Raw genomic sequence first — 20,211 nt, 5'->3', positions numbered from 1 at the left:
GTTGGTGGTTGGGTCTGGTTTGGTTGTTAATGTATTTAGTGTAAAAGGAGTTTTTGTTTTTCTTATTAAAACCTTGTTTAAGTTATTTTTGAGTCCTTTCTTTTTAATGCATGGTCTCCCCAGCAAGCTCTCTGCAGCGTTACCATACTGCAAACAGCCAACACAGTTAGTTAAGTATTTCTATTGTTTTACTTTCACCTGCCCCCCCCCTTGGCTACACCCATGGCTCTGTTCAATGCCACTGGCACTTCCATTGCTTATGTGAAAGGAAGTCAAATAAAAGCATCACTTTGACAGTCCTCCTAGAACAGGTGTGGGGAACCTTTGGCCGCCGGATGTTGCTGGACTAGAACTCCAATCAGCCCCAGCAAGTAAGGGCAATGGCCAGGGCTGATGGGAATTGGATTTCAGCAACATCTGGAGAGCCCAGCATTCCCCATACCTGTCATAGAACAGTGGAAGCAATAGCTTTTTCCCTGCCTGAAGTAACAGGCAGGATGAAGGATGGAGCAAGACAGATGACTCTTCAAGGGACCTGAGCCCATTTCAGAGTCTGCTTGAATGAGACATCACTCGGATCAGTTACAGCTATTCTTCCTATTTTTACAGGAAGGGGGAGATCATTACTCAGATATTTCATGGCTAGCTGGTGAAGATGAGCAGCATAAATGGGTCCTTTTAATACAATTGCTCTTTTATGGATCAGCTGTGGCAGACAAGAGAAGAAAAGCAACTGAGGTTGAAACCTTCCTGAACCGTCTCCTCAGTGAACCACCAGTGTGGTTTCCCAATATTTATAGCATTTTTGTGGTCAACACTTGACCGCAAGTTGTTTTAACTAATTTTAATATTGCGTTTTTAAATTCTTACAACCTGCCCTGGGTTGAAAGATGGGCTAAGAAATCATTGTCAACATCATCATCCCCCCCCCATTAGAAAAAACAGTGGTGACTAACAACAACACGCTATGTTTCTTTTTATTTCCGTAGGGTCGAAGAGTGGCCACAGTAGGCTTCCCCTCCAAACCGTGGGTTGTGACAGCCTTTCTGAAAGACAGTCCAGAGGCTGTGCTGAAAGGTTTGGACCTATTTCTAAGCACCTCTCAGGTTCCAGTATAGGCAGCGTGGGGCCATGCTGCTCACAAATACAGTGGTACCTCAGGTTACATACGCTTCAGGTTACATATGCTTCAGGTTACAGATTCCACTAACCCAGAAATAGTGCTTCAGGTTAAGAACTTTGCTTCAGGATGAGAACAGAAATTGTGCTCCGGCGGCACGGCAGCAGCAGGATGCCCCATTAGCTAAAGTGGTGCTTCAGGTTAATAACAGTTTCAGGTTAAGTACGGACCTCTGGAACGAATTAAGTACTTAACCCGAGGTACCGCTGTATGTGAAGAATGTTAAAAGGAGTGTATTTTAGGCAGTGCTATTTTTCTACATGAACATCTCCCTCATTCTCTTAGAATGGTAATGGCACCCACCTGAGAGGTGCCAGAACTGAGTTTTGGTGAGTTCTGGCTGAATTTTTGGGGGGGATCTCACATGAGCACCAGCATAGCTCCTGATCCAAGCAACATCCTTATACACAAAAAGATAGTTAACTGTGAAAGAATGGCGTTATAGTTCTGGGCTGCTTATGTATATGCTTGTGTACATTACGGAAATGTGTATCCTGCATGTATGTCTTGCTGCATATGGCAAAAAGATACCTGTCCCTCTGGTCCGTTGATGTGGGGATTGTAGGGTTAACTAACTATGCCCCAAGGCATTGTCACCACGTATGTGCAGGATGGCACATCCCTTTTCTGAAGGTGGGGAAAAGAAAATCTCCAAACTTTCTTGAATTTGTAACCTGAGGAGAGGAACACATGATTGACAAGGGAGATCTATAAATACAGATACGGCAGACAGGGCTGGTCCTGCTAAGAGCCTGGTGAGTTAGGGATTGTTCATCCAGTTTTGATTTGTTTTTGCTCCAAAGGGTACATTTTGGGTTTCAGTCCTTTTGAGCATCACATTTCCATCTCTGTAACATTTGCATGTCTTTCTTATCTTAGGAAACTAAATTCATGTTAGATAAACCCTGCTGGTCTCAGCTTTATCAAAACACGCTGAGGCCTAGAGCTTTAAACTTAAGGAGGCTTCAGAGAGACCCCAGGGAACTCTGGGGAGGCTGTTTGATAAGGGGCAGCTTGGTAAATAACTGATCTCTTATCTGGTGGCAGCAGATACCTCAACTGGAGGGAGAGAGGGTGCTAGAGAGAGGCATGCGCTGTGTTGGCCACATTCTCTTCACCAGGTGTACAGGTCCCAGGTGTTTCAGATGTGGCCTTCAGAAGCTCCCTCCTCCCTCCATAGAATCCTCTCCTTGTGCACCTTGACTGCTGAGTCTCGTGTGAGAAGAGGCAAGGCAGAAATGAACAACTGGGATGCATCACAACAGAACTCTGCCCTTGCCTCTGTTGCTTGCTATGGATACTTTGAGAGCCAGCATGGTGTAGTGGTTAAGAGCGGTAAACTCGTAATCTGGTGAACCGGGTTCGGGTCTCCACTCCTCCACATGCAGCTGCTGGGTGATCTTGGGCTAGTCACACTTCTCTGAAGTCTCTCAGCCCCACTCACCTCACAGAGTGTTTGTTATGGGGGAGGAAGGGAAAGGAGAATGTTAGCCGCTTTGAGACTCCTTCGGGTAGTGATAAAGCGGGATATCAAATCCAAACTCTTCTTCTTCTTAGGAGGAGCCCGTTGCCTCACATGGCAGAACATCAGAGGGTGACCTTTCAACTGTTGCTGAAGTTAGTTGCTGACCGTGGTGGTCTTCGTTTTAGTTTTACTCAGGGTACAGTCACTGGAATTAATGAATATAACTAAGTAAGGTCCATTAATTTCAATGGGTCTGCTCTGAGTAACACTTAGTTGACTGTCACCCCAAGGATTTATTTGTTCTGGCTACGCAGGTTACAGTCGAAGTTCCAAAATCAGAAAGGGCAAAATATTTATAAACTTCCCTAACAGATTCAGGTCTCTGAAGTCAGTGCCACCTCAGAGATAAAGTGACTGGGACAATTTTCACATTCAGAATAGCACGTGATATTGTTTTTCTGGATCCCTACCATTTTAGAAACAAATGGAAAATTGCATGATCAACTGTTTCTCCGTGTCAGAAATTTGCTGCCTTTGAAGCTAGCGGGCCTAGAAGGATTCTAGTTTACTATGTGCAAGGTTTTTTTTTAAAAAAAACAAATACTCGTGGCAGAGCCTTCAGACACCTGCATTCTGATGTGATGTAGTCCTACGAATGATGTGCAACATGCTTTTCTGAATACTAGCTGAGGTGAGACATCAGTTGATTTTTGGTAAGCCACTGTCCCTCAACCTCTGTTCCCCTTTGTTAAAATTTGGCCATAAAGTGCCTATCTCAGATCAGTTGGTTACAAGGACAAACAAGATTCAATACTTGTATTGCTCCATTATACACGAGCTTGTTCTGAAGGTCTATGTGACCTCCTTATCCATAATAACCTGGGATTTGAAGCAAGCGGTATACAAATATATTATTCCAGAGAATGATGATAAATAGTTGTTATGTACTGAGTTGAATAGGATCCAAACTGCAGCAGTCTGATTGGTCCTAGAACAATAGGATCCAAAAGGCAGCAGTCTGATTGGTCCTAGAACAAGGCAGCAGTATGATTGGTTGGCAGGAACCACCCAATCATGCTCCAGATAGAAGTGAATCCACAACCTGATTGGCTTACAGTAGAATTCCGGAATTAGCCAATCATGTGCAGCCCATTGTGTAAATAATGTATATAAAGCAGATACTTTGAGGGGACATTCATTCATTCCTCCTCACCACTATGAGCTGAATAAAGAGCATGAAATCACTTTGCGACTCTGAGTATATTTTAATAGTGCAATTTTAATTTTTTTTATTTTTTAAAAAATTAAGTGGACTTCAGAATTATTCCCATGTAAGAGTAGGTACATGTGAATCTCCACCCAAAGAAATGAACAGGCTTTCGAAAGCAAATGCATTTGGATGACACAGCAGTGATTTCTGTGACTTGCATATAACAGGACAGAAACGAAGAGGTTGCTTAATTAGGACTATCCTAGGTTTGTGGAGCCTTTGTACAAATAATGCACTGAAGAATCTGAGGCACTTCTGCTTCTCAGGGTCCAAGGCTCTAAGGCAGAGAGGGGCACCACCTGTGCCCACTGAACTATTGGAAACAGGGGAGCAAACAAACTATCAGTTGTGATGTGAGAGGCTTCCCACCGTGTGCCAATTTGAAGTCACAGCTGAGCTTTGCACGTATGAACCCTGATCATGCTAAATATATCTTTCCAGGGGTTGTAGCACAGCTCACGCAGGTAGGCACGATTGGCTGAGAACAGAGCAAAGGAATTCACTGTGCAAATGTCTTTCAATTATGGACTTAATGACCCTCATGGCCCCCTTGCAGTCTTTTAAGCGATGAACGTAATGGACTCATTGCTGTGGCTGACATTAACCTGGGCAGTCGCTCTGCTGGTTTAAATTGGCATAGCTCCAAGGAAGCCAATGAGGTAATTCTGATTTACATGCTCACTGATGACATCAGTAGCAATGCTTGTTCCACAGAGTGGGCATTTGTCTACTGTTAGATAATGGTAGCCACCTGGCCCGTTTTGCCCAGGACAGCTGCCTTATTTGGGGATCTAATAATTTGCCAATGGCTTTGAAAACAACCAAAACAAATGGAAAGGAAGAGTTTATATGTGATCTTCTGAGCTGCTTTGCATTACCCTTCATTGTCAAAGTTCAGCTGTTGAAATATATCTTTGTGAGTTATGAAACAACCTTATTTTTCTCTCTGACCCAAAATTAATTAAGCCATGAAAGGAGGAATATAAAGAAAGAAAGAAAGAAAGAAAGAAAGAAAGAAAGAAGCAAACTAATAGAAGATGGAAGAAGGCTCAAATAAAGGACAGTCACTGAAGAGAAAAAGGCATTATGCATTCTTTAAAAGAAACATACATCAAATTAATAGTCAATAAACTCCAAGAACGACAGAAGTGTGCTTTGCAGATGTTCGCTGCGTAATCATTTGCTGTGTTTATTCCTTTGACAAACGTGATCATTGTGATCATTGTTAGCAGCTTTTAAGGAGAATGTGTCTGCCACACGTATTCAGACTGCTTGGTTTGACAGCAGCCAAACTGCTTCTCACAAAGCAGTTTAGCTCCAAATTAGCTCGCTCCAGCGTTAAATACCAGCTTGCTTTGGAGGTCTTTGTGACGAGCACCATATATATCCATAATATTCTGGTATTTGAAGCATATGTGCCAGAGAGCTGAAAGACTCTCCTTTCAAGAATACAGTATGTTACTCCAGGGTTCATCATAGACTTGAAATGGCAGCTATAAAACCTTCCAGTGTTGCAGCCTGGAAATCTAGCATTACAGTAAACTGAGAACGTTATCAGTAGTCAAGGCACTTAGATGCTCTGTCAAAAAGTTCCATGAAAGCAGCTTAATACAGGTGCCTGGCTGGCAAGCAGGGAAATAATAGAATCATAGAGTTGTAGAGTTAAAAGGGACTACGATTCAGCAGTTTCTGCAATAACAACAAAAATGTCTCAAGGTAACTTGCAAACCCATAAAAACATAAAGCTTACAAACATTTAAAAACAATGCATCAGGAAAGTCAGTAAAAGACAAATTATCTAAAAGTGCTTATCCAACAGTATTATAAAAAGGATAAATCCTACCCCATCCAACTTAAAATGTACACCACTGAGAGGCCAGGAATCATAGTATAGGATGGTCCAAATTAGCTATCAAAGGCCTGGAACAGGAATGTCTTAGCCTGGCATCTAAAAGCTGACAATGAGGATCTCAGGTGAGTGCTCCACAAATAGGGAGCAGCCACTGAAAAAGCTCATTGCCATCTAAGGGAACAGGTGAATTTTGATTGGGAAACAGCACAAAATAGTGTGAAAAGCTCCTACTGATACTTCTGTGACATGATCTGATTAGTCTTTGGCCCAGTCCTGCTGTTTTAGGAAAGAATATTTTCCGGATATATAATGAAGCACATTGAGCCTCTGGCTCACGGGCTAACCTCTCCTTCTTTTTTGCACATCAGAGGAAAAGTTCAGGCGCATATGCTTCCAATTTTAAAGTGACCACACAGTCCCTCACATGTCAAGACTTAGAAACTTAATTTTGTTTTCTAAAAATATTTTCAGAACAAGACAGAATGGAACCATTGTATGGCCCTGTCTCATTATCACTTACCATTGTTTAAACAAATCACAGTTCCATGAATTCAGGCATCACTGGGGACTGTGGTTGTTTGAAAAGTGGAAGTGAACACTTCTGATCTCTTTTGCAGGCGTGAAAGAAGGAAGAACACTCAAACTTGAGGCTGGCTTGTTCATGTGACAGGAAACGGATGTTTTGTTAGTCTGAACGGGGCTACAGCAGGTGTTCAGACAATGCAAGTTGATTTCAACACAGTGGTGCTTTGCACCTGATGATATTTTGATGGTATACAGTGTATTGGTCCCAACGGCAAGTTGTGGCTGCAAGTTACTGTCTCTGATTGTTAGCTTATGGTGGGTACTGAACTGCTGTAATGTGGCATCTACTCATAGATCCTGCAGACCACCTTTGTATTGGAAGCTAATAGTGAATGCAGAGGATGGGGCGTGATAAAATAGAATAGTGAGAGGGGAAAGTTAGGCAGTAGCAAATGGGGCAGAGGCCTTGATATTTCAGGAAACAATATAGGTGGGCAAGAGGCATTGAGGAAGTATTTGAAAGAAGAAGAAGAAGAAGAATTTGGATTTGATATCCTGCTTTATCACTACCCAAAGGAGTCTCAAAGCGGCTCACATTCTCCTTTCCCTTCTTCCCCCACAACAAACACACTGTGAGGTGAGTGAGGCTGAGAGATTTCAGAGAAGTGTGACTGGCCCAAGGTCACCCAGCAGCTGCATGTGGAGGAGCGGAGACGCGAACCTGGTTCACCAGATTACGAGACTACCGCTCTTACACCGGGAACTGTAATTTCAGCAATGTGAAGCCTGAGGCCAAATGCAGCCATGCAGGCTTCTGTAACTGGCCCTTGGCTCTCTCCTGAGGCCACACCCCGCCTCAGGCACACCTCTCACTGACCCTGCTGTGCTAGGGCTTTAGCCAGCGGTGGAGTAAGCCGATTGGATGCCTGGGGTGGCGTGTGTGCCCTGCGCCCAGGGGTGGGGGCAGCTGTCTGTGGGGCGGGGCCTCTGAGGAGTCTGCTTCCTCCCACTCAGCCGCCCTACAGCTGAGGGGGAGGTGGGGGGCAGACTGTTTGGGGCAGCGCAGAGCCTGCAGGCACTCAAGCCGCCATGTCACTCCCAGGAGAGATGCATGGCTTGGGCGTGCTGCAGGCCCCGTGGTGCGTGCCGTCCGGCATTTTGTCATCCCTCTCAGTGGTGACACCCGGGGCGGCCTGCCCCCACCGTACCCCCTTCCTCCGCCCCTGGCTTTGGCAGCTTGATAATTTCTTGCATTGCCACATGGAGGACGGAGAGATGGTTGCGATGGCATGTGCATGTGGAAACCTCTGATTTTTGCATGGCTGAAATGCAACCTTTCTGTACAAAAGGTGAGAGTGGCATCCGTTGTTCCACCCACTTTTGCCTCTGGCCCAGCCCACTGTGGCTCGTAGACCCTGGGAGGTTCCTGGGAGGTTCCCCACAAGGGAATGGAGTCATCAGACTGAAAGGGGGCATCTCAGCTATCCATCTGCCTTCTTTGACCTACTTAGTTGGATGTCAGGGATGGGAAATATAGGAAGGTAGAGACCTGTTTAGATGCTCAAACTGCTACAAGTTATCCCAAGGTACTAGTGGAACTTTTCCCAGGAAGGACAACTGCTTATGCCACCTTTGGCATCAGGCGCCTTGCTTGTTTGTGCCACCCCTCCTGAAAGTGCATTTGTCTACATGCAAGAAGGCTTAATTGAGTTCATTCCAGATGGATCTCTAGCTTTTAGATGACGTTACAGAAAACAAGAAGTAAAATATTGGTTTGTTATGTTTGCAGCACAGAGAATGCAAGAGGGAGCACTGAAATAGTGTACAACACGTTAACAGGCTACAAAATTGATATGTACTGTGCTTAAAAACATGGAGTCTGGCTTTGACTATCTAGAAACTTTTTCCATGAGTAAATGTGTAGTAATAGCAGGGTTTTTTCAGCCAGAACTCACTGGAACTCCATTCTGGCCCCTCTCAGGTGGGTGCCATTGCCATTATAAGAGAACAAGGGAGGAGTTCATGGTGAGTTCTGGCACCTCTTTCTCTAGAAAAATAGCACTGGGTAACGGTATGTTCATTTCAAATGGAAAGCATCATAATCACATAATTTAAACTCATCATAATCTAATAATTTAAACTCATTATTTGGTGTTTTAACAATGCTGCAGTTCTCCAGTTTTTTAAACTGTCTCCAAGGGGAATTTTATTGCTTGGGAGATAGTGATTTCTAAGACAGGTGTTTTGATTTCTTACACTGGTGATTCCCCCACCCCCCCAATTTTTTTTAATAATAATACAATATTATTGTAGCCACAAAGGACATATTTAATGCTGCAAGTAATTGATTTGCTGAACAAGTAAAAATTCTTGTTTTGTAATCTCTGGATGTTGTCCAACATCCTAAAGAGGTTCTGATATCTAGCGCCTCTAACCCTTCCCACCTGAACCAATATTTAGAAAGTTGATTCTCCCTGCATGGTTAAGAATTTTGCCATTATCCTGTGTCAAGTTCAGGATTTGACTAGAGTTTGGTTAGCACTTAAAAGCGTTGTGGAATGAAATGAAGGTATCTAGTCATTAAATTAATAAAACAATATTTCTAATAAAAATAATGTCACGTAGAAAACTGGAATGTTGACTTAACAATGGTGTAAATGATAGGGTTGTACATCAATTCTGTGTGCACCTTGAATAATGAGGCGAATCTAAGTCCCATTGACTTACTGGAGCTTTCAAGTAAATTTGTGTAGGATTATGGCTTTAAAAGATGTAGTTTTGGTGAAATTCATCAGATAATCTAGCATAGATATGTATTTTTCTTCAGGTGACACAAGGATAAAGGTCCAAGATGGAAAGGCTGCCTTTCAAAACCTGGTGGTCTCTGGTTCCTGCTCAGGTTGTTACCTCTTTTTCAAAGTGACTTCTCCTCCAGGTAAGATTCGTTATCCACTGAAGGGTCTAAGGAGGACTGCTTAATGCTGAAGCTAAGCAGGTGCTGGGTAAGATCAGTGCCTTCATAGGAGATATTGGGTTCTGTAACAGAGGAAAGGTAGGATGGATGTGCACATAAGAAAATAAATAAGAGATCTCACTTTTACCAGCCAATATGTGAAAAAGTCTTTTGGCTGCATGTGCAGGACCTTTGCTTCTCCTTACTGGGGAGCAAACAAGCCAGGAAGGCTTCCATTAACAATAGTTTCCCCATTTCATCCAAACCAGAAAACTGTAGCTAATGACTTCAGATCAAGTTAGGATATGAAGTCAACTTCAAACCATAGTTCAGTATCCTGGCTTGCCCCATACTATCCTGCTTTGGATGAAATGGGAAACTATAATTAATGGGAAAAAATTTCCTGGTTTGCTTGCTGACTCAAGAAAAGGAACAACTACATGTGAAGCCAAAAGGATTGTTCATGCATCAGCATAGTTTGAGATATTGCCATCCAAAGGTAACTAAGAAATCATATTATTTGAAAAAAAATTCTGAAATACATTCCTCTCCCTTCCAAATTTTAATAGCTTAAACATACCGCTGAACCAATGTTTTTCGACTTCTCAGCAACATTGGCTCAACCAGTCTAAAAAACCAGGATGGGTAAGAAAATGGAACTTTGATCTGATCCAGCAGAGCTCTTACCACTGAGCCTCTTGGGCTTGCCGATCGGAAGGTCGGTGGTTCGAATCCCTGCAACGGAGTGAGCTCCCGTTGCTCTGTCCCAGCTTCTGGCAGTTCAAAAGCATGCCAGTGCAAGTAGATAAATAGGTACCATTTTGGTGGGAATGTAAATGGCGTTTCCGTGTGCTCTGGCTTCTGTCACGGTGTCCTGTTGCATCAGAAGCAGTTTAGTCCTGCTGGCCACATGACCCGGAAAGCTGTCTGTGGACAAACGCTGGCTTGCTCAGCCTGAAAAGCGAGATGAGCACTGCAACCCCATAGTCACCTTTGACTGGACTTAACCATTCAGGGGTCCTTTACCTTTTTACCTTTACCTCTCATCTTCTTATAATAAGAACTGGGATTGTGATACCATCTGTGATATTGATAGTGTTTTCTGTGCCTCATCTTTTTCTTTCAGGCCTCAAGCAATCCCTGACACAATGTCCTTTCTTTGTGGCAATAACTACATTTCTGAACCTTTAAACACATGCTCCTCATTATGTTGTTTATTTTATTCTGCTTTTTTTTAGGTGCTATATTATCTGTCAGATCCAATTCTTTTACTATATACCCCATTACTGTGACCGAAAAATCAGCCATAATCTTCACTGCTGCACTGGGTTCGGCAGCCTCTCTGCTTGTTTTGGGATCTGTTGTTATCTGTTGGTCCAAGAAAACAAGAAGGAACAGTGAGTTGCAAAACTGAAGTGAAGCGTCTACCCAGAAAATACCCCATTTGTTCTGCTGGGGCTTACAGAAAAAGAGAAGTTTTACAGTGAGATTGGCAATAGTTGGTGGTAGCAAATCATACTCCCCCCCAATTCTAACAGTGTAGAAATGTTTCTTGCATTAGTGTTGGGCAGATCAGCATGGTGTGCCATTACTGCTGTGTACAGACCCTTGTGTTGTACTTTCTAGTTACTCCAATGCAGGAGTGGCTGTCTTGGAGCCTCCAGATGTTGGGACTCCAGCTCCCATCAGACCAGCCCACATAGCCTAGGGCTTGCCGATCAGAAGGTCAGCGGTTTGAATCCCTGTGATGGGGTGAGCTCCCGTTGCTTGGTCCCAACTCCTGCCAACCTAGCAGTTCAAAAGCACATCAAAGTGCAAGTAGATAAATAGGTACTGCTCCGGCAAGAAGGTAAACGGCATTTCCGTGTGCTGCTCTGGTTACACCAGAAGCGGCTTAGTCATGCTGGCCACATGACCCCGAAAAACTGTCTGTGGACAAACGCCGGCTCCCTCAGCCAGTAAAGCAAGATGAGCGCCGCAACCCCAGAGTTGTCCGCGACTGGACTTAATTGTCAGGCATCCTTTACCTTTTTTTAAAGGCACTTCTTATGTCCAAATAGGTATGGGCTATTAGTTGTTTCTGCAAGAGGTCACTTGTATATTTCACTGAACAACTGCAGTTTAAATTCCCTTGTAATGTTTTGCTACAGAAAACAGGATCAGAAAACCTTTGAAGAATCAGAAGAATAAGAAGCATGCCCATATTCAGGCAAATCAGCAGATACTTCATGCCCAACCCTGCTTCATCCAGGAGGAGAATAAACACAACATTACTGGTAGGAGAGAAGGTGAGTCTCTTGGATACAGACTTAATCCTATTATAAAGCACCTTTTTGCACATCATAGGTTGCAACCTTAGCAGGTCCCTGAGCTGGTCTTTTCAGTGCCTCAGCCACAAATACCGTTTGTCAACTAATTGCAGCCTGGTTGGATTTTCTCATGAGAAGTTCCAGGCAGGCTTTGCTTCAGCAGTCAAGATAATGGCTTCCTGCAATGGACTGTTGCTTTAGGGTTTGAGGCTGGTCTCTGCCTGAACCTCCAACCTTCCAGCTCACTGGAATTGTGACCATGACAATATTTGTTGTATCTTTTATTATAACGTTCCCTTCTTGTAATTTCAACATCACCTACTTCACTTTTTCTTTTCTCAGTTCATATGCTAACCATTTCCCAAGTTTATTAGCAAATTGTAAAAAATGTTTAGCATATTTCAAATGTTAGCATAATCCTGCATTGGGTTTTTCCCCCATTTTAATATTTTTTATTAATATTTTCTTGGTTTACAAAGGTATGCGCAATGTCTCTTTTTTCAAGTTACATTTTCCATAGGTCAGTTTCATTTGTTGAGACATTAGGGTTACATTAGGAAGAAATGGGGGGAAGAGGTGGAGGGGGGCATGGTTGGTGGGGGTTGGGTCAGGAGGCGATGTTTCTACTTTGCTTAATGTATGTGTGGGGTTTTGTGTCAGCATCGTTTGTGCAGGTTCTCTTTGCTTGTTTTCCTTTGGTGTTGAGAGAAATTGGGGTTGGCCTAGAGTGCGGTTGCTTGTTTGAGATTGGCTGTGGTGAACTTTGTTTTTGTGTGTGAGTGTGGTGGGTGGGTGTTTTTGGATCAGGTTAGCCATATTGATTCATCTGCTGTTGGTGGATTCTTGTCATTGTCTTGTTGGGCTGTGTATATGATAAAGGGGAGCCATACCGTGGTGAAGGTATCATCTCTATTTGTCCCCGTGTCAGTTTCAGTTTATTGGTTAATTTTTCTAGTAGGGCTGTTTCCCATACTATTTGGTACCATTAGTCCATGCTTACTCCTGACAGGTCTCTCCAGTGTCTGGCTATGATGTTTCTGGCTCCTGAGAGCAGGTGGGTTATGAGTTCTTTGTGATGTGAGTGGGCATTATTGTCTTGGAATATGTTTAGTAGGGATGATTTCTAATACTTGCTTAGTTATTTTACATATTTCTTGTATGGCTGTTGTCCAGAATAGTTGGATTTGGGGGCATTCCCACCACATGTGGAGGCATGTGCCTGTGGAGGTGCACCCTCTGCAGCATTTTGGTGAGGTTCCTGTTAGCATAGATAATGGTCTCTGCAGCATCTTAATTTGGCAGGTAACATTTGTATTTGTTGGTGATTGTTCCAGTTCTTTTTCTTTTTGTCTAATTTCACACTGAATCTTTTGTATTTTCTCCTGTCTCTCTTTTTTAAGTCAAGAGTTACCAGTATGTTGCATAAAGGAACCTCTTATATATGTTCTGCTTGCATCCCAGACTGATATCTTTGTCTAAATTATTCTCAAAAAATTCTTTTGATTTTTGCTTTCAATCTTGTATCATCTTACCTTGGCGTAATAATGTTTCATTAAGTCTCCCTCTAAAACACCGTTTTTTGTTTTTTTGTTTTGGTAAGTCATCATAACTGGATTATGATCCAAGAAAGTTTATATTTGGTAGTGTATCAACTTTATGCACCCCAGTAGCCAATCTCTTCATTACCCATATCATATCCTATCTTGATAGGGCCCTCTGTTTCTCACTAAAATACAAAAATTCTTTTGTGTCCCCATTTTTATATCTCCAAATGTCCACAAGTTCCAGATTGTCCACAATTTCAAAAAATAAAATGGGTAACTTACCTTGGGTAATTTTAATGTTTCTTTCTGAACTTCTATTCTCCACTCCAGTCTCCCAGAAGCAGGGCTTTTTTTTCAGTCAGAACTCACCAGAACTCAGATCCAGCACCTTTCAGGTGGGCACAATTATCATTATAAGAGAACAAGGTGAGTTCCACCACCTCTTTTTGTAGAAAAATAGCATTGCGTGGACAGGCGGAGTCCCCAGATCCCCCGCGGTCCCCCCGTCATGCGGAATAACGACTCGAGACAACGTGCTATGGGATTAAATTGGCCACAACTTTATTGAATTTCAAATGTGGGTAGACCTTGGCTCAGGCATTGGGCGTTCTCCCTCCCCAGTCCCCAGCCGGGGATCTAGGGAGCATCAGGGTTTTTCAGTGTGTGTGTGGGGGATGGGCCGGCTCTGGAGAACATATGTTCAAGCAGAGACAGCCGCCCCCGTTACGCCGCCGCCGCAGGGGAGAGCAATGACAACCTTTCGGCGCACGGCCAAAGCCTCCCTTCAGAAACCCCTTTAACGGGGAACCCTGGTATCGCCGCCGCAAAGAGGAAGATGGACTAAAGGATTCCGCCCAAGGCCTGATACTGCCAAAGTTGTGACGTTTTGCTACGGGAAAGGCGAAACCTGCCAATGCAGGGAAATTCCTTTCCGGCCCTTTAACAGCGACCTTACGTAGCAGCGCCCGCATACCTGTGAAGAAAAGTTAACCTGCGAAACCTGTGAAGAAAAGTTAACCTGCAAAATAAGGCATTAACTGAGGGTGGGTAGGGTGGGAGAAGCTCTGGAGCCAAGTGAGGATTCCCAGGTAAGATCCTCCCTCTATTGTGTGGGCAGGTAATCCCTCCCCTACCTGGACTGGTCTCCTTGGCAACGCTTCCCCCAGGTGGGATTGGGCAAATGACTGAGGTAGGCGGAGACCTCCAGGTACCCCACCTGAGGGAAGGCAAGGCCAAGCCTAAGCTATTGGAGCCGCTCGAGATCCAGGGGCTGCACGCGTCCACGCAAAGGGCGCCCCCCGTTTTTAAGCGGGGAGCGGTCATTGCCCATAAGACACCAATTTCCATATGAGTATCTAGATAACTTCTCAGTCATGTTACTGTAGGGACTGGATGGGGACTAACCCTCACATAAATATGCACTGAGCAAATGTTGATGGACAAAGTAAAGAGGAAACACTCCCTTACACCCCTTTCGTGTAAAGGGGTTATAAATCCTCCATGGTGTGGAAAGATTGAGTTGAATGTTTTGCCTTGACACCTGCCATCATCCCCACCCCTGGACTCCTCATATCAGCCACACATGAGAAAGACCCTTTGATCTCAAAAAGCTAGGCAGAATAGACAATGCTGGACTAAATGGTTTGTCTCAGTATTATATTCTTAGCGACTTTGCTGAGAATATGCTTTTAGAATATTGAATATTTGGACTTCGATTTCACTTTGTTCAGGAGGCCTTTTCATTTCAATCTAAAGGTTCCATTATTTTAAAGCTCCATGTGAGCAGAAAACTTTTATCTTATGAATGAATAAGCTACAGATGACCTCTTATAAATAATATATACTGCAGATGACAAAGTGAAGTCTTGTGAGATGTAAAATAGCTGCTGAGGAAGACAAAACTTCTAACGTATTTGGGAGCTTTTCTTGCATTAAACGGACTGCTACAATCAAACGTGGGATTGTTTGACTTGCAGATTATTGCTTCATCCATTTTCATTGGATCAAATCATTTTTAAATGATATTTAAAATAATGTTTGCAATGACTAATAGACCCCAATGCTGACTTGATGGGTTTTTTCTCTCTTTTATTGTATGCTTATTTATGTATGTGTCATTAGGCTGAATTTACTAGATCAAATTTTCATGAGTATAGCTGCATCAGGAGTTGTTTGGGTTGTATATCTATATATAGGTAGGGTGTGCCTAATCCCAAAAGTTGATCAGGGACAAATTATATGCAAAAGGCTACTTTTTAAGACTAAGTCGGATCAAATCTCATCATTGCAATATATGCAAGCATGCCACATTGCCATATGAGCCACAGAAATTAAGAGAGATTTGAAAAGGTTTAAATATTTCATTGCAAACATATACTTGTCGATCTTTAGGTTTAATTTATGTTATATATAGTAAGAGTTCAATTAGACTTTCTTCACCATACCATACCTTCCACTGCCGTATACATGTGTGAATGCTAGAGGATGTAGGGCAAGGAGAACCTACACTCAATATATTTTGAACATAATTCATATACCTAGTTGACTCTCGAACCAAGCATGGTCCAAGTGGTGTCAGCCCAAATTTAGTACCAAAAACGCATTGTGTGTTAAGATCCCAAGACCTCCCCCCGTAAATAAAGACACAATTGACACAGAATTTCGTTTAAGGTTATTGGCATAATTTTGGCCACAACTTTATTGATTACAGATCGTGAGTGGTTTGCTTAGGCATTGGTTCCCGACTAGCTGCACCTGACCTTAGCAGGGCAGCACTGACGACTGGACTCTGGCAGAGGTCAGTAAGGGAAAATTTTTTGGGGGAGCAATGGACCAGGCTCAGACTCAAGCTCACCCCAAATGCTCCCAGGGGCTCTGGCGTGGCCCTAACCCCTGGAAGGGGATCAGACAAAAGCAAGGCGAGCCCCTGGATTCCTTTAACAAAATACCTTTTGTGCATGGGAGGGGCAGGTGTGACAACCTCCCCTCCCCTCCACACTGAACCAATGCCTAACCGCCAAACCTTACAAAGTTGTGACAATTTGCTATGTGACAGGCGAAACCCAAGTGGCACCAGCCAATCAGCAAAATGGGAAAATTCCTACTGGGCCCCTGTCCCAAAAACAGACGACCCACGACGGCATAGCAAGGTCATAATGAACCCTAAATATAGGGAAGGTTGGTGGGTGATCTGATGCACAAGGCGAAAAGAGGAAGCTCAACGCAACGTGCAGCAATATATAGGTGCTTTGGTTAATGCATGAAAGAATCCCATTGGCCAGAATTACCCCAGGAACCGAGGGACCACCAATTGGGTTGTTGTGGCTATCCAATCGCTCCCACCCACAATAGCAGTGAAGTCAGTTGATGATCTCACCGCAACGTGTGCTCTCTGGGAGAATGACATGATTTCCAGACCTTCTCAGATTTATCAGGTTCCCTTGCCACATACATCCTGAGCATTTGAATCTGCAAGCTCTAATATTTCCTTGACCCATCTTTCACTGTTTGATGGGGGCATGCAGATTAAGCTATTCTCCCTTATGAACTGGCACAAGCGGTGCAGTCATCATCCTTTTTTTTTAAAAGAATATTTATTAAATTTTCCAATTTTTTAAACAAACAAACAAAAACAGAACAAACAAAAACATTAAAAAAGACATAAGGTTCATAAATCATACTTTAGAATAACAAATTTCTCAGACCTCCTCATACTTCTCCTCCTTGTATCCCAATTAAGGTTATTTGTTCAGCAAATCCTTCATTTAAAGCATTACAGCTTATAACATTACCTTATTTTTCAAACCCCCTTTTTCCCCATCTATGTTCCTTTATATCATTACAGCTAGAAACCACTCAATTTCAATCCAACACCATTTAACTTTCCTTAATTTTGCAATATTTCTGTAAATAGTCCTTAAATTTTTTCCAATCTTCTTCAGCCGACTCTTCTCCCTGGTCACGGATTCTGCTCGTCATTTCTGCCAGTCCCATACAGTCCATCACCTTCATCTGCCATTCTTCCAGAGTGGGTAGATCTTGCGTCTTCCAATACTTTGCGATAAGTATTCTTGTTGCTGTTGTAGCATACATAAAGAAAGTTCTGTCCTTCTTTGGCACCACTTGGCCAGACATACCAAGAGAAAGGCCTCTGGTTTCTTCAAGAAAGTATATTTAAATACCTTTTTCAATTCATTATATATCATTTCCCAGAAAGCCTTAATCCTGGGACATGTCCACCAAAGGTGAAAGAATGTACCTTCATTTTCCTTACATTTCCAACATTTGTTGTCGGGCAAATGATAGATTTTTGCAAGCTTGACTGGGGTCATCATCCGAGGCCCTTCCCATGAGAGGTCTGGAGAGTGGCAACACAAGAATGGGCCTTTTCTGCAGTGGCTCCCTGCTTGTGGGATGGTCCCCCAGGAAGGCTCACCTGGCGACTTCATTACATGTCTTTAGGCACCAGGAGAAAACATTCCTCTTCTTCCAGGCCTTTGGCTAATTTAATTTAAATCTATGGCATTATAAACTGGGGGGGGGGATGTTATTGTTTTGTTTGCTATTATGTTGTGTATTTTTGTGTTTTTAAACTGTAAACTGCCCTGTGATCCTGAGATGAAGAATGGTAAATAAAATAAAATAAATCTGCCCTCAGTCACCATGTTTGCTGTGAGTCTCATGGAACCAACTGGGGTGGAATGGTCTAAAGGGGAGAAGGAGGAGGGCTCTGAGTTGGGAGGGAGGGGTCAGCCAGGAGAGTGAGCTGGATTTAAGCTGGCTCCATCCCTCGTGGCCACTGTGGAGGGGCATCTGTTGTGCTTGGGGCTGAAAGGGTTTCGGCTCCCCCAAAGTGCAGACCTCATCTCTTGCCCCACTAGAATGCAAATAAGGGACTGCGAGGGGTTCCCCTAGTCCTAAACTTGTTGCTTATGTAAGAAGCAGAAAGAGGTTAGTTTTGAGTTTCATCTTATTTTAATTAATATTTATCACAGAAAAGCAGAAGAAGCAAGAGAGGAAATGCTACAGTTTATATGTTTTGATATTTGCCATACTCTTTCAAAATACAGTGTTCAGCTGTATGCCTTAGGATACATATCTGCTATAAATTCATTTTTTATCTAATTTGTCTGAGATCTAAGCTTCCTGTGGAGGTCTGAGATCAAAGGATCTGATTCTTTCTGATGTTGGCTCTGACACGTAATGTGTGCTGACTTAGTTCTGTCTATAAAATCGCAGTGGGAGGCTGCCAGTCTCCCTTGGCACCTTTACATAGTGAACTTTCATTTCGACTGGTGAGGATGACAGGTACCACATTGATTGGAGCCACCGTGTAAATAATTAATAGGGAGAATTTTCTCTGCAAAAGGAAATCCAGTCCTTCAGATTCTTCTTAAAAGGAATTGTTGCAAGATCATTAAAAATCCCCAATATGTTCAAATTTAAACAAGAATAACAACATCTTAAGCAAATATAATATGCATGACATGGAATGTCTAATCTTTGCATTCCCCTCTATTTAAAGTGATGTTGGTTTTGAAAACTGAGCAACCATCAAAGTTAGTTAGTTCTATTTTGTTAATGCCAGCTAATTTTATTTCCCATGAACAAACCCTAGATTTTTTTATGTTTGGTATTTTAAATTTGGTTGAGGATGAATGGTATATATAAGACAACATAAACCAGCTTAGAACTTAATATAACATAAATCAAATGACAGATTAGATGTGCTTTGATTTACCAATCCAGCTGAACAAAGACATAGTTTTAAATGATCCCATTGCATGTGGGAAGATAAATTTCCCCCCTTTATGGATACTGGGATATAAATATAAGGTTTTACATTGGGAACTATGAAAAAGGCAAGGCCAGCCTGGAACATGATACCAGTCCCTGCCAGTCCCTTTTTGGTCCGGGCATTGCTCTGCAGAACATTTCCTTTCATTCATCCTTTGAGTAATTGTTGACCAGCCATTGAGAACACCAAGAATTGGACCACAGTCTATCAAATGAATGCTTATATTTTCTCTATTAGACCTGAAGCTGCATGAAGAACATGAAGACACAGCGGAACCATTAAGGAAGAGCCATCAACAAGCATTTAACAGCACAGCAGTGGGAGCAGTAAACAGGACCAAGCAAGGCCGTCGGTCCCACACTGGAACATCCACATGGGGGTCTCTGGAACTTCAGCAGCTGAGCATCAAGGAGCTTAACGACTGGAAGGATACCAAGCAACATTTCTCGGACTATGCTCAGCAGAAGGAAACGAAGAAAGGGCAATTCACAGATAAAAGATATAAAAGACCCTCAGAGAAGCCTGCCCTGAGGTCAGGAGGGGATGTGAGGGAGAAACAGCAAGTTGCAGTACCATAATAATAAACTAGTTCCTGGGATAGGATTCATGATAAATAATATGGAAGTTAAGAAATAAATGTGCTTTAAAAACTCGAATAGTTTCACTCATTGACAATCCAAGAACCACCAAGCTTTTTAAGTCCATGGGCATATTTGGATTTTTGAGTGAGTGCCTTGGGTGTTTCTCCCTCTGGTCAGTCAATCTCTAGCTTACCCCCCCACACACCCCGAGAGGAAGAAAGAGCGAAAGCACATGTGGGCCTATTTTATATGCGTAAAAGTCAGATCTTGTAGAATTAAACTGAGTCTTGAAAAGCACCTAGCACTTAAAGAAGAACTGGGAAATGGTGTAAGTCTCCACTTCCTCCTTCAGCAAGGGAGAATAAGCTATGCACCCACACTGTATCCTTATTGGGGCAGTGGGTGGAGGGGACCCCCCTACAGGCTTTGTGAGTACAGTCATACCTCAGGTTACAGATGCTTCGGGTTGCGCAATTTTGGGTTGCGCACTGCACCAAACCTGGAAGTACCAGAACAGGTTACTTCTGGATCTCAGCGCTTGAGCATGCACAGAAGCACTAAATTGCGCTTTGTGCATGTGCAGAAGCGCAGAATCACAACCCACAAGCGCAGCACTGTGGGTTGCAGACACTGCAGGTTGCGAACATGCTTCCTGCATGGATCACATTCGCAACCTGAGTGTCCACTGTACAAGGGGAGGAGGCCTCAAGGGCAAATGCCATTGAAATACCTTCT

At 43.1% G+C, this 20,211-nt stretch overlaps 1 protein-coding gene across 6 annotated transcripts in view; it reads left to right on the top strand.

Annotated features, from left to right (window-relative positions):
• The window catches only part of PKHD1 (PKHD1 ciliary IPT domain containing fibrocystin/polyductin), a 251,132-nt gene extending 231,581 nt beyond the window's left edge, over positions 1–19,551 (top strand). For 5 of the 6 annotated variants that reach the window (XM_053380395.1, XM_053380397.1, XM_053380394.1 and 2 more), the window contains 5 exons: positions 990–1,077; positions 9,120–9,227; positions 10,484–10,642; positions 11,396–11,533; positions 19,133–19,551. In XM_053380395.1, the coding sequence (XP_053236370.1) occupies positions 990–1,077; positions 9,120–9,227; positions 10,484–10,642; positions 11,396–11,533; positions 19,133–19,473 (834 nt within the window). In that variant the 3' untranslated portion in view covers positions 19,474–19,551. Of the gene's footprint in view, positions 1–989; positions 1,078–9,119; positions 9,228–10,483; positions 10,643–11,395; positions 11,534–19,132 lie in introns of those variants that run through there. The other variant, XR_008329334.1, reaches the window with a different exon arrangement.
• The last annotated feature ends 660 nt before the right edge of the window (positions 19,552–20,211 follow it).

Source organism: Podarcis raffonei, chromosome 3 (genome assembly GCF_027172205.1).
Source record: "Podarcis raffonei isolate rPodRaf1 chromosome 3, rPodRaf1.pri, whole genome shotgun sequence".
In the NCBI taxonomy this organism is placed as follows: Eukaryota; Metazoa; Chordata; class Lepidosauria; order Squamata; family Lacertidae; genus Podarcis; species Podarcis raffonei.
Note: the sequence above shows the minus strand (reverse complement) of the source record. Positions and strands in the feature narration are given on the sequence as shown.